Raw genomic sequence first — 14593 nt, forward strand, 5'->3', positions numbered from 1 at the left:
CAATACTAACTTATTAATTCTCATAATAATTTATAAGTTACTCATTATAATCATTATTGTGAGAAATTACATAAGATGATAAATTTTAATGATATACAAAACTTTCCATCTTGGAGCATGGAGTGAATGTCTTCACACGATTATCGTAAATAATATGAAAAAAAAAGGTTCAGAATACTCTTTGACATATTTATTTTATAAATTTCTTATTTGAATTTCATAAAAAATTGTAATTTTCATATCCGATTTAATATATATTTTTTATTTTGTAGTTTTTGATAAATTTGAATCAATAAAAAGATTAAAGAATATTTAACACCCTTATTAATTACACAGCCTTGGAGTGAAGAGTTGCACTAGCCATGATCAAAGGCAACAAAGTTTGTGTGTTGTGATGTGAGAAATTGAGAATCAATCTTTCCAAAAAGAAGACAAAGCTCTTTTTCTTGCCTTATGACAAGAGAAAAGCATAAGAAAACAACAGTTGTATTGATTTAACTGAATCCACTTTCACAATCTGAGGTTGTATTGAAAAAACTGTGATGGATAGGCACTTTCAACTACCAGGTTCGCATGCTAAGTAACACTAGTTACTTCACAAATCCAAGAAAAAGTTATGAGATACCAAAATAAATAAAGTGAAAGAGGAAAAGAAAAAGTAACAACACATTTTCCTTTTGAAGATCATATAAATTAGCATAAGCATAATAAGAATACTTCAGTGGCAGATTAGAGACATGTTGATGGTCCCCATTTAAGAACAAAACTAGTATTTGATCTTCTGTTTTGCCCAGATCAAAAGAATATAAATATACAGCAGCAAGAATTATCCAATGATAGAAGAACCTCGTAAATTTTCTATTGTGGTGGTGCATTTCAACCTTGAGTTCCTTTTTCCTTTCTCAGTTTCAAACATGCATCGTGAAAATCTTATAAAGAAGCTTCTCCTCACGCATGATTCAGATGGTCGTAGGTTGGATTCTGAGGCAATTCTTCTTGCTGTGGGCAACATTATGTTTCATTCTTCCAAAATAATAGTAATTTTTATGCCCCTTGATACGCCCTTCATGCTGTAACTATACACTCATGCAGTCTCATACCATCTTTAAAATTATTGGTAACAAGGAATTCATCAAACTGAGTGTGGCATAGAAAACATATTACCTGTATTGAAGCTTTCAGATTATGATTTCTATTGGCTTGTTTCAGGTGACTTCTGATTTATATTCTGCTTCCTTTCAGAAGAAGGATATAACTGAAATTGAAACCATTGGTTGTAGTGAATCAGTAGGATTCATCGTCACAAAAATATGCAAGGTACTTCTCATCTTCGTTGTTTTGACAATGTGAGTGCATGCATTTACAGTTATTCGTATGATTAACGATTAACATATCTATTTTATTGGCAGATGCTCTGCAGATGCTCTGTTGAAGGTGATATTAACTCAAGGGTCATAAATTTGTTTGATGTGATAGGGAAGTATAGCTGGGATGCAAAAGTAGTTCTAGTGCTTGCTGCTTTTGCTGTGAGATATGGTGAATTTTGGCAACTTATGCAGCTATATCGTGGTAACAATTTGGCAGCTTTAGTTTCAAGTATTAAGCAACTTCCCTGCAACTTAAAGCCACTGAAGCTACAAATCAAGGCATTGACCTTGTTGGTTGAGACCATGATGGATGTGGCTATGTGTATAATTAAGTTTGAATACTTGCCTCTTCAACACGTGGAGCATGGAAATCATATGTTCCAGGTCACAAAGTCTCAGATATACGAAGCTGCATACTGGATCGCCAGAAGCTGTTTAGCATGTTTTTCTCAACTCAAGAACTTCACAACCAAGCAACATGAGCAAGTGCATGTTTCTTCTCTTTGAGGCTCAGATCAATAGTGTCAAACATGCATAATTCTTTTATTTATTTGAATAGTGTCTCATAATTGTTCATAGTTTGAAATGCTTGTAAAAGAATTGCCTAGGATGATATTTTGATGTATTCGGTATTCACACATTTCAGGTACTCAGATTCAGCAATAATTGCTGCTTGGGAGCTTTCAAGTTTGGCTTATAGATTAAGTGGCACATGCTGCAATCTCAGAAGACAGGTGGATCTGTGTCGGGAAGAAATAGGTTACTTTTCAGCTTAATAATGCTTATATTGACAGGTTTATTAAACAATTCTGGTTTATGTACTAACATAAGTGATTTATAATGTTTCAGAGAGAAACTTGTATCAGAGGCTGTTGGATCTTGCTCGTGAGGAGCACATTGATAATCAGAAGATTCTCACTTTATTTTTTCCTTCCAAGAATTACTTGCCACTGAAAGATTGCTCAACAGAAGTAAAGGTATTATTGTCTTTGATTGTCTGGTAAAGATTTTGCCTTTATTTTTTGAAGAGTTAGATCAATAGGTATGTGCAAGCAACACCCACACATATTTTCCTAACCACAATCACTTTTAGAAGGATTACATTTCTTAATGGCTCTAGTTTTTGATTTGTTAAAATATTTCAAAAGATGCAAGTTGCAAATATATTCTTTCTAGCCTAAGCAATCTTGTAATCTTAATCCTCTTTTATCTACAGTTTGGTGTGTCTGAGCTGAAAAATAAGGTAGTTCTGTTGTTGATCACAAAACCACAGCTACTGAACCCAGTGGATATATTCTTACTTGTCCAGCAAACATGTGATCATCCTCTGAATGAGAGGCTGAAGAAGAGTTATAAGATTGTGTGGCTTCCCCTTCCATCCTCTGATTCATGGACTGAAGCTGAAGAAAGTAGTTTCAATTTTCTGTCAGATTCCTTGCCTTGGCATGCTGTCCGGAAACCAATGTTACTCAGCTCAGCAGTGGGCAAGTACATAAGGAAACAATGGAACTACAAGGATGAACCCATCATGGTGGCTCTAGATTCAAAAGGGAAGGTCACAAATTACAATGCTCTTGATATGATCAACATTTGGGGATCCAAAGCTTATCCCTTTTCAGCTTCCAAAGAGGAAGAGCTGTGGCAAGACCAGAATTTGACAATGCAACTTTTGCTAGATGAGATCAACCCTCTCCTTGCTTATTGGGTAGGAGTCTGATTCATAGCATATTTTCATGCAGATTTTAGCAGTTTTTTTATTATAAAAGCTTTCATACTATACAATTTAATTTCACGTGAGTTACTAGATTTGACATTGTACAATGTGTCAGGTTGAGCAAGGCAAAAATATCTGCCTTTATGGGAGTGAAAACTTGGTTTGGATCCAACAATTCAATGATAAGATATCTGAGCTCAAACGAGCAGGTCTGCAGCTGGAAACAATATATGTGGGTAATAGTCAATTAGGTGAATATGTTAAGCAAATAATGACAAGAAGTGGTGAAACGAGTCTCAGTGATCCACTTTCCTTCACAAACGTGCAATTCTTTTGGCTGAGGTTGGCGAGTATGAGAAGGTCTAAACTCAGACTAGGGAAGACACCAAGTTGTGATCATGTACTAGCAGAGTTGTCAGCTTTGCTTAAAATGGATGATAGGGAGGAAGGTTGGGCAGTGATTGGAAGTGGGGGTTCAACTGATATTATTAGGCTTCAAGGGATGCAGGTGATGGAATTCTCAAGGAAATGTTCTGAGTGGGGGGAAGAAGATATAACCAAGTTTGGATTGTGGGGTGCTCCAAGAAACATCCTAGAAACTGATTTTGTTGCAGGAAGTTGCACTCACTCTTACTTTGTTCCCTCAAGAGAAAATGAAGAACTGAGTCAAGGAACTGTATTTTGTCAAGTGTGCAAGCGTCCCATGAAGAAGTTTGTGGTGTACCAGCCATGAATGAGACACATACAATAGGTGAAATGACCTGTGTATTTGTTGATCGTGGCTCGTATTCTGTAGACAGAACAGATCTAGGGAGTGGAGTGGAACCAAAACCAATTCTATTTGATTTTTTTGAATCGATTTTGTCTCTATTTTAATGTAATTTTGAAGTGGTATGAATATCATGTCATCATCCTAACGACTGAGACGAATTACATTTTCGCATTTCATGTGTTTTTGTTTGTATTTCTGTTTAGTGAAGACATTCACCTATAACAATGATACATTTTTACAGAACTAATCTTTGGAATTCATGCGCATATTTTGCATATCAGCTCATGTTGAGAGGTCTTGTTGTAGCCTAGTCAAGGAGTAATAGGCCCCATTTGATCCAATTCTCAATAGCTCTGAGTGCGACCCTTGTTCCACCACCTTCCCATTTTTAATCACAACTATGGAGTCAACACTTTGTATTGTTGACAAACGGTGAGCTATAACCACACATGTTCTTCCAACCATCATTTTCTCCAATGCCTCCTGCACCAGATTTTCTGACAGACCGTCTAGAGCACTTGTTGCCTCGTCTAACAGAAGGATTGAAGGATTCTTTAGTACTGCTCGAGCAATTGCTATCCTCTGCTTCTGCCCTCCTGATAGCTGCACTCCTCTTTCTCCACAGTAAGTATCATATCCATCTTTCATTGAACTACATCACTTAAACTGTGTTACTAAAGGCAACAATGTTTTCTATGTTCTTATTGCAAAGAAAGGTTAAAAAGAGTAAATAGTACATGAATTCGCATAGAAATTACAAAGTGTCATCTATGTTAAGTTCATTGGCTTTTACTTGCAATAGCAAATCACTTAAGTTTGCTGATAGAGCAGTTATAACTTATGATTATAACTGGTAGAACAGTTATAACTGATAAAACAATTACAACTAAAAAAGTAATTACAACTGAACATCTAAAATATTATATGAGATCATATTTATCATCTAATAACTTTTACTGTAATGGTCTTAAATGTCATGCTAACAATGATTTCTGATTGGTTTAGTGAACAAATTTTAACAGGCTCAAGGCATTGAAATTACTTCTATTTAAAATAAAAAAGAGCTAGAGTCTACCTTATAAACTCATGAGCATTTGAAAGACGTGTGGCCTTTCTTATTTCATCTTCTGATGCATCCTTTTTCCCATACACAATGTTGTCACGTATAGTTCCTGCAAAGAGAGTTGGCTCCTGACTAACCAAGGCAATATGTGTTCTCAAACTTCTCAAGTTAAATTCCCTTATGTCACAATTGTCTATGGATATGGATCCCTTCATGGGGTCATAAAATCTTTCGATTAAGCCAATGATGGTGGATTTACCCGAGCCACTTTGTCCCACTAATGCAACTGTTTTGCCAGCTTCAATATCAAGATTGAGGCCCTTGAGAATCATTTGCTCTGGCCTTGTTGGGTATGAGAAAAAAACATCTCTAAGTTTTATATGGCCCTTCAAAGTATTTTTACACTTTCTATGCCTAGGATCTTCTGGTTCAATCTCACTTTTCCTATCAAGTATTGCAAATACTGAACTAATGGCTCTTCCACTTTTAGCTATGTCAGAAGTTGCACTTGCTGTCTCTGCAATTTGCCTACCAGTGCCCATCAAAATGAGGAAAACTTGCAAAAGATGTTTAGATTCCACCAGCCCTTTATTCAATAACCGGCCTCCATACCAAAAAGTCAAAGTTATAGATGCTGTTGTTACAAAATATGAGACTGACAAAATGGAACCTGAAATCCATGATTGCTTGATGCTTTCCTTCTTAGGGCCTTCCATAGAAGTTCTGAACAAGTTCAAAATCCTTTTCTCAGATGAAAATGCAGCAATAGTCCTGTGGTTAACAGTAGCTTCCATTGCCAATTGACTACCTTCTCTCTGAGCCCTTCTTGCTTTTCCTGCCATATTTTTCATGAGAATGTTTTTTGAGTAGAAACATGCAATGATCAAAGGCTGCATTGCAATCATGACAAGAGCCACCCTCCATGTGACAATTAAACTAAGAACAAAAGCCAATAAAGCCATAACAGAAACATTAACTAACAATGACATTCGTTCTGCAACAAGGGATCTAACCAAGTTGGCTTCAGTTGCCAAACGAGCACAAATTGCTGCACTGCCATTCTCCTCTTGGTCAAACCATCCCATCTCAAAAGTTAACACCTTCTCTAGCAAATTTTCTCGCACCCTTTTTAGCAAACTCTCCCCCATAATGGTAAAATTGTAATGCTGAAGGAGGCCTGAAATGAAGTAGACAACAGCTATGCAGCAGAAGATGGAGGAGTACAACCTGATTTCTGATTTGATGCGAGAGTCATCTTTTATGAAGTAGACAGATGCAACTATTCCCAAGCAATAGGAGTAAATTGGTTGGCATATTCCAGAGCCAATGGCCCCTAAACACCCAAGCAAAGCATGTCTCCACTCAGGGGAATTCATTCTTAGTAAATGCCATTGGGAGAAGTTTGTATGAGAAGATTTCTCAAAGTTTTCCATGTTGTAGTCATCAAAGCTAGAGTCTACAACACTGATTGAATATATGGGACTAAATGGCTGTGTTGAGCTAAATGCATGATGAGTTGGGCTACTTTGCCATCTCGAATTTTGGCTTCTATGTGTACCGGTAGAGTGCTGGTTCCAACCCACAGTAAGATTTTCCATAGCTAAGGGACTCTTGTTTATTGGATGCAATGCAATTTCGTTTTGACTTGTTGCTTGTTGAAGCTGTAGCATTTTTCTGTAAGCCCCTCCTTGTCCATTGTTCAGTTGGAGTAATTCATCATGGGAACCACATTCAAGGACTCTTCCTGATTGAAGAACTACTATTGAATCAGCATTGCGAATTGTTGAAAGGCGATGTGCTATGATGATTGTTGTCCTTCCTCTAGAAGCCTTATCAAGGGCCTCCTGAACTAGTCTTTCGGACTGTGAATCCAAAGCACTTGTGGCTTCATCAAGTAGTAGGATTTTGGGTTCTCTTATTAAAGCCCTTGCAATGGCAATCCTCTGCTTTTGCCCTCCAGACAACTGAGCACCGAATTGTCCCACCTGAACAACAAATTGAAAAGTCCTAAGCAATCAAATTGAACAAAATAAACAATGTATGTATAGTAAAGTACAAAAAGTTTAGATGTTGTCATCGAATTACAAAACTAATATGCATGACCATTTTTTTTACTTTGATAATAATTGCCTCAGAAGTCTTATCTATCAAGATTTGTACTTAGTTATCAGTAAAAGCTTTTATACTCAAGGCTCATAAAATTATTGTCTAGTTAGGATCTTGCTGATAAAAATCAAAGTGATGAGAAGTATGGAATGGGACAGAACTCGTAGCTTACTTGAGTTTCATATCCATTAGGAAGTTTGACAATGAAATCATGTGCATTTGCTGCCTTTGCTGCGCTTATAACTCCATCCATTGAAGCTCCTTCCTTGCCAAATAGAATGTTCTCCCTTATGGATGTTGCAAAGAGAATTGGCTCCTGATTTACCAGTCCCATCTGGGACCTTAACCACTTAGGATGCAGTGTCTGTATATCATATCCATCAAGCAATATCTCACCATAAACAGGATCATAAAATCTTTCAAGCAAAGAGATTATAGTAGATTTCCCAGAACCACTCCCTCCAACTAGACCCAGTGTTTTACCAGCCTGCACTTTCAGATTGAGTCCTTGGAGAATCAGTGCATCTGGCCTTGATGGGTAACTAAACTCAACATCTTGAAATGTGATTTCTCCTCTTGCATGAGTTAAGACCTTTCCTTTTTCTATATAAGAATTTATGCTTGGCACTCGATCAATCATCTCAAAAATTCGGGTAGAAGCTATTGTTGCCTCTAATATGAAACCAAGATTTGGGAGTGCACTCATCAGAGACCTGTCCATTTTAAAGTTAACAGACAAGGAAATTAGCAAATGAAGTCCCATGAACAAGAGAAGCACATATTTCTCCAATTCAACATTAGTTAAACATCATATAAATTCATTTTCCTTTTAGTTTTTGGATTGGAAGTGACATTAGTTCACTTATGAGTAGGCTCGTGAATATATAAGGGACCCACACTTATTTTGTGTCCAACCATGTTATTAGACTATTTTTTAATGTGTTCAACAAAGTTTCTGCATTTACATCCTATTTAGCATAAACACTGATACGGATACATACATGTAAATATGTATAATCTCTAAAATGTAAGACACGAAGACACGGATCTATAGATTATATAATTGTGAATTATGAATTATATAAATTGACAATAAAAATCTGTGTACACAAGTATGTTTCCGTTTTTTTTAGCAAAAATATGTTTATCATGACTGTTCAAAAGTATTTGTTTCTTATTTTTATAATCATAATAAAATTTTATACAATAAGTTTGAGTTTTTAGAAAATTAATGTATTTTTCTATTTTAAAATTGTGTTATAACCGTGCTAGAATTGTCAAAAATTCAATAAATATTTTTTAAATTAGACACTTCACCGATACGTATCCTATAAGTGTCGGAGTGTTGATGTCTGATATATATGTCTGACACGGACACACCATTTAAGAGGCGTGTTCGAGCCTCATAGCAGATATCAACATGTTCTCCCAATAACCTGTTAAAGTTTGAAAAATTATTGATAATACTCACAGTCCTCCCCAAATGATGCATATTTCAGCACAAAACACAGGGCCACCACTTTCTCCTTTTGTCCTGACAAGAACACTACCAACCCAGGATTGGAATGCCCAAGTAGCATATAGCAACCCAATGCTACCGATTATCACTCCCTTGATTTGACCTTGTTTTATGCCAATCTCCATACTTTTTTCAAGACCCAAGTTGAAAGCTTTTATTGTTTGCTTCTCACCCACATATGAATAAACAGTGCGTATTGATGAGATTGCTTGTTCAGCTATGCTGCCAGCAACTCCATATGCATCCTTCATTTTATTTCCCAGCTCTTTCATGGCCTTCCCAAATATGATTGCCGGCATGATCATCATGATTGAAAATGGAAAAGCAGCCACTGCAAGTCTCCATGAAAGGAAGAGTGCCACTATGAAGCTAGAGAAAAAGGCTGAGAGGTGACCCAGACAATTGGGCACCTGCAACAAACACACATAAATGATTTACCACTAAGAGTTCATCAAAACAAGGTGGAAGGTTCTATAAATAATTGAGCATGCATACCTTATCAGCTATGGTATCTTGGATTGTTTGAGCATCAGAAGTTATGGTGGCAATAACTTGGAAAGTTGTGGAATCAGTTTGCTTGTCGAAGAAACCAACCTCTTGCCTTAGGACTGATTTAAGATACTCAATTCTCATGCGGGAAGTTTGTCTCTCTGCAGTTCTTGTCCAACACACCCCTTCTGCAAAATAACATAAACACATGCACTCTCTTGAAATCAATATTCAACTCTTTCTGTTTTTTTTCAACCAATATTGAGCTCTCATTACATCAGACTTTAAGCTTAATCAACCTCATAAAAACAGCTTATAAAATAAGGTTTACATACTCTAATCTACAAAAAAGTGGAACATGAATTCTGAAAATTTGAAAAGGGGAATAATTACTTTAGCTGTACAAGGTTTTTTTCACATAATGTTTTACACATATCCATGATTTGCTACACAGTAAAAAGCACAAAGTTCAAAAACCCTAGTTATCATTAACAATGGAAACCAAATATCTAGAATTGCAGCAGTGCTTACCTATAAAGGAGGATAAAGCAACCCCAATTGCAACACCAAGCAGCCTTAGAGCGTACTGAAAGAATGATGACAGAACTTTGTCAGAAGCAAATGAAAGATTTGGAATATAAAAAACTCTATTCATGCTGTAGAATGCCATCATAACTAACAGCAAGAGAAAGTAATGCAACCATGGCTTCAGTGATGACCTCACACACTAATTACCTTGTCTATAACATGGTTGGACACAGAATGTTCAGATCCACCTTCATAATCATCTATCAAACTGCCAAGAACAAGCATTGTCATAGGGGTTTGTAGGCCACCCCCAATGCAACCCAATGTCCCAAAGAGTAACAGAAATTTGTCCACTCCATCTGCATAACGAAAGAATCCACCTTTGCTACCCATATCCTGGTGGGATTTCTATGCATGCCACAAAAATCTTAACTTCTTCAACACCCTATTCTGTATAATACCTATCTTTGAACTTGTTTTTAAGTTATTGTAATTTTCTATTTAGAATTATGGCCACATGGATTGAGCTACATACATGATTTTAACATTTGCCGGCTGCACTTGTTTTCTAATTGCGGATTCCTCAATTAATTCCTTGTCACTAAGAGACATCATGTTATAGTTTGATTGAACAAGACACTATGATTATATTATTTTTGTATAGTTTTAATCACAAGAGACACATATAATGTCCACACACGAAAGACGAGGAAGATGGGTTACAATTCTGCATAATTTTGGTTAATTAATAGAGTAGGAAGATGAGTTAGAATTCTGCATAATTTTGGTTAATTAATAGAGTGCATGTAACATCACTAAATTCATAGTACGTCATGTTAATCATACGAAAATAACCATTATTTTTTCACTTTTTTTCAATGAATAATCTAATCAATCTCACTTACACTTTTGTGTTATGCATTTCCTTTAGCTTGGAATGATGAGAATAGAAAAAATTAAACTACATAGGACAAATGAAAAAATAGGTTAATGTGTCCAATGTGGGAATAAAAAAATATTTGTTATCATAAAAATCTCTAACTCCCAGGCAATAAGAATCTTATGAATATTTTGTTCTAAATAATTTGTTTTTGGAAGTGCAGGTAAACTAAATCACCTTGAATCTAAAGAACATTAGGAGAACAACATTTAGGTGCTGTTTTAAAAACAAAAATAATATTATGAATTTCATAGAAAATATTAATAGTTTTTGATACATTCTTTATTTATTTAATTAGTTATTAATTTACTCTAACCATGTTTTTAATATTTATTGATTAAGTATGACCTTGAAAAAAATGTATCATGGATTTTGTAAAACGATAAGTAATTTTAAATATACTTTTCTCGAAAACGTAATATATAAATTAAATCTTTTGGGTAGCCCTCAGTTTTGGGTTGAATTTTTTGAATTTGGTCATCGAATACAATGAACAGGTTAGGTCATTTGTTCTGATTTTTAAAGTTGTGAATTGAATTTGTTGGTGAGATATTTAATTTTATTAAAATCACTATTTAAACTTATATTTTTTTATCCATAAAAATTAAATACATGTTAAAAAATTTAGAACAACAGTGAGTTGTCGTACTTTGTGACAGAAGTAGATTCTCCAAAAACATCTATAGCAGGGGTTTAGAGAAGAACTAAATGGATTATGGATTATATAAATAAAAGTGATTAATTAGAATAAGGTTTTCTACGAAGGAAGACGCATAAAAGAGAGGGTGTCCGTACAAATGGTGTTTCCAATGAAGTTCAGTGTCCAACTATATAAAGACAAATGTTTATTAATTAAACATTATGATACTATTTCTACTGAAAAGTTTTAAATTTATAATATAATTTGTTATATAATTGTTATCGAATCATTTATAAATATATATAAACTGGTTGGTATTTGACGAGTTAGTCTCGGTGATCGACGATATCAAAACATATTTCAAGACACTTAATAAATGACATTAATGATAGTTATGAGAATTTTTTTTAGTCATGTCGGGATTATGCGGATAACATCTCTTCAAATATACAAACATATTCATATACCAATATACCTCCCTATAAATCTTATAAATCAGGGAGCACATTACAAATCAATGAACAACTGATATTCAGTCTATCACAAGTGTCAGTGACTAAACACTATAAAAATAAACTCTTTGCAGAGTTTAATCAATTTACAAATATACACTTTTTACCCAGATTACTTACTTGAGCATCGAAGTACTTTTTCATATCAACTTCGACTCAACGTTAACAATTAAGAGAAAAAACTCGAAGAATAGAACGAAGAGACAACCGACACGCCAATAATTGTACAACAAATTTCAGATAATATTTAACTCACTTTGTTTATGTAAGTACAATATAATTTTACGTATGAATTAATAGTAAAAAATAATAATGAAAATTCTAAATTAACTAAAAATTATATACAATATATAGGTGGAGAAACTTATTTTATGAGTTAATTATTTTACAGTGTTGAGATAAATTTCGAATAATATTAGATATTATATATAGTTTAAAAATTTGTGAAAGAATTAGACATAAACCGAAAGGTAGAGAGAAACGTATATTTATGTAAAAAGTATTTAGTTAAAGGAAGTGATACGTGTAAGGGGGCAACCGTGTGACCTTGATTGCATCGAAAAGTACATCCACCACGCATGTCTTCTCCTCATTACTAACAAATAGACAACCAACCATTTTAAACCCTAAACCAACATCTATCTTCAAAAATTAATACCTTTTCTTCTCACTATTATATAATTTTAAAAATGTCTTAATATTCAAAAGAAATTCCCATTCATCCACAATTTACAAATTTCTTCGTTACAAGAGAAGTTTGCATCGTCAGAGCTTGTGTATGAGAAAAATATTATGGGTGGTTCGATAACAATGTTTTCGTCGGTTGACCTGGGTCATTTTTATGTGTGGCTTGTCTTCACGAGCTAGGACACCTTCGTTCTGCTCCGTTTGTGAGTACCTGAAAAGAAGTGAACAAAGGGGCGCCCTCGCGGTCGTTTGCACTCCGACGATCAAGTCAGCTAGTGAGAAACATCAGAGGGTGACACATGAATAATTAGTACTGTGTTGCCCTAATTGTCTGTGCGTACAGTGAGTGCATCGTGAAACAATTAGGGTTTTCGTGACTCTGTGTCAACTGTGAGAATTATAGCGGGTGACAGGATATATCCAACAAACATTCTTTAGAATAGATTTTAAATGGCTTTGATACTATATTACGAAGTGAATTTTAAGTTTAACTCAATCCCATAAAACTGGATGAGGTTTGCATGCACTTATATACAATGCACTTATATACAATGAAATATTTTTATATAGATGTGGGATCTCCAACATTATATAAAATTGATAATAAAGATTTATATGTATAAATATATGTTTTAAATTTTATTTTTGCTAAATTTTTTATTTTTTTTAACAGAAAAATAAAATATTTGTTCCGTTAGAATAATGAAAGTGTGGGAGTGGGTACAGAAAAAGTCATATAAATTCTAGAATTTAAAAAAAAAATATGTGTTTTGAATATTTTGGATTGAGTTGGAAATAATGTGCAGTTAATGTGAGAAAGAGAGAGAGAAAGAGAGACAGGATACGAGGTTTAAGATGGGAAGGGGAGTGACGTGGGAAGCATCAGGTGGTCCAGGTGTCAAAACCCCAGAGAATCAAATGAGGAAAAGAACAGGTGAAAAAATCTGACAGAGATGTGAAGGTGGTGGTGCTGTTGAGTTCTTTCTCTTTCTTTTTCTTCTGTAACTGAAAGCTACACAACAACATTAAATGGTGTGTCAAAAATATCATGCTCCACATTCACCACAACACAAACAAAAAAACACCACACTACTAAGGATTTTTTATCAATCAAGTTTAACTTATCACAACAAATTATTAAAATAAATAAATCTTAATAAAAATAATTATATTATTAAAAAATTGTCTTATTAATTTTAATATAATCAAATTTCAATTAAAGTTGAATCACCTTTTATTTTATTTGTAGAAGTTGTCACCTGAGACTCGGACATGTCTTTTAAATAGTGTGTCGGTGTGTTTGTGTTGACACACGTATCTGAAAGAGAAAAAACAATTTTATTTAAGTCTTTATATTAATGAGTAAGTTTAGTTAGAATTCATCAATTATTATTATTTCATGTTTTAAATATTTACTATATCTTTACATGAATGATACAAGGGTCATTGACGATTACTTGTCTTATTAACGATTGATATGACTGTTGACTGTTGTGTGGTTTTGTTCCTACACAATAAGTCATCAAGACATTGATATGACTATTGACTGTTGTGTGGTTTTGTTCCCTACACAATAAGTCATCCACACATCTAAAGAATATCATTGATAAGTATACTATAAACTTAACTTCACATGTTACTAATTAAATATCTACTAACGCGATTTTTTGTATTAATCAGGTCATAGCGTGAATATAACATCCTAAAAGGTTGATCCAATTTAAATTTTTAAAATCTGAAGTGGATGACACTAAATGTTTGTAATTTTTGTCTTTATCTTTTCATACGATATTCATAAAACATGTATTAGTGAAATGTGTAATTTAAAAAATACATTTAACACGATTCTAACACTATTAAAAAAAGAAAAATATATAAAACTTTTAAAAATTCAATTTTATTGTATAAATTTTTATTATGATTAAAAAAAATAATCTTCTATATATTATTCCAGAGAAAATAAAAACATTTCCAGGCCTATATATATATAAAAAGGAATATAGAAATAACCATCAATGGCCAAAACACAGTTTTCTATTTTATTTTACCTAAAAAAGGCTCTTGATTTTTTTAAACAACAATCTCGTTAAGAAAATTCAAGTTAAATTAAAAATGTTTATGTATGAATTACTGTTGAATCGAATAGCTATTTTTCTTTTTCAACTTCAGTTTTAATAATTTATTTATAGATGCAGCAGATCTTAAGAGACCAATAATTATATTTTAAGAAAATGTTAATTAATTAATTAATTTATT

The 14593-nt window shown here is 33.8% G+C and overlaps 2 protein-coding genes across 2 annotated transcripts; one reads left to right on the plus strand and one right to left on the minus strand.

Annotated features, from left to right (window-relative positions):
• The first annotated feature begins 738 nt into the window (after window positions 1–738).
• On the plus strand, window positions 739–3980 carry LOC137815199 (protein SIEVE ELEMENT OCCLUSION C-like). Its single transcript, XM_068618280.1, has 7 exons — window positions 739–1037; window positions 1210–1317; window positions 1410–1855; window positions 2014–2126; window positions 2217–2344; window positions 2584–3072; window positions 3197–3980. Exons 1-7 carry the CDS (start codon window positions 834–836, stop codon window positions 3812–3814), a joined length of 2106 nt encoding a protein of 701 aa, XP_068474381.1. The 5' UTR covers window positions 739–833; the 3' UTR covers window positions 3815–3980.
• A 74-nt stretch (window positions 3981–4054) lies between these two features.
• On the minus strand, window positions 4055–10046 carry LOC137815198 (putative multidrug resistance protein). The gene is made up of 7 exons (XM_068618279.1): window positions 9766–10046; window positions 9562–9616; window positions 9037–9218; window positions 8494–8951; window positions 7195–7735; window positions 4929–6901; window positions 4055–4505 (listed from the first exon to the last, which is right to left on the minus strand). Exons 1-7 carry the CDS (start codon window positions 9949–9951, stop codon window positions 4136–4138), a joined length of 3765 nt encoding a protein of 1254 aa, XP_068474380.1. The 5' UTR covers window positions 9952–10046; the 3' UTR covers window positions 4055–4135.
• Between the last annotated feature and the right edge of the window lie 4547 nt (window positions 10047–14593).

Source organism: Phaseolus vulgaris, chromosome 1 (genome assembly GCF_000499845.2).
Source record: "Phaseolus vulgaris cultivar G19833 chromosome 1, P. vulgaris v2.0, whole genome shotgun sequence".
Taxonomy (NCBI): Eukaryota; Viridiplantae; Streptophyta; class Magnoliopsida; order Fabales; family Fabaceae; genus Phaseolus; species Phaseolus vulgaris.

Excerpts from the sequence above, each read along its gene's own strand:
- LOC137815199 (XM_068618280.1), top strand. The coding sequence starts at position 834 with ATGATAGAAGAACCTCGTAAATTTTCTATTGTGGTGGTGCATTTCAAC. Across the intron at positions 1,318-1,409 it reads TCGTCACAAAAATATGCAAG|ATGCTCTGCAGATGCTCTGT; the intron begins GTACTTCTCATC and ends TTTTATTGGCAG. Across the intron at positions 2,127-2,216 it reads TCTGTGTCGGGAAGAAATAG|AGAGAAACTTGTATCAGAGG; the intron begins GTTACTTTTCAG and ends ATAATGTTTCAG.
- LOC137815198 (XM_068618279.1), bottom strand. The coding sequence starts at position 9,951 with ATGGGTAGCAAAGGTGGATTCTTTCGTTATGCAGATGGAGTGGACAAA. Across the intron at positions 9,219-9,561 it reads TGCTTTATCCTCCTTTATAG|AAGGGGTGTGTTGGACAAGA; the intron begins GTAAGCACTGCT and ends GTTATTTTGCAG. Across the intron at positions 7,736-8,493 it reads TGCATCATTTGGGGAGGACT|GTCTCTGATGAGTGCACTCC; the intron begins GTGAGTATTATC and ends TAAAATGGACAG.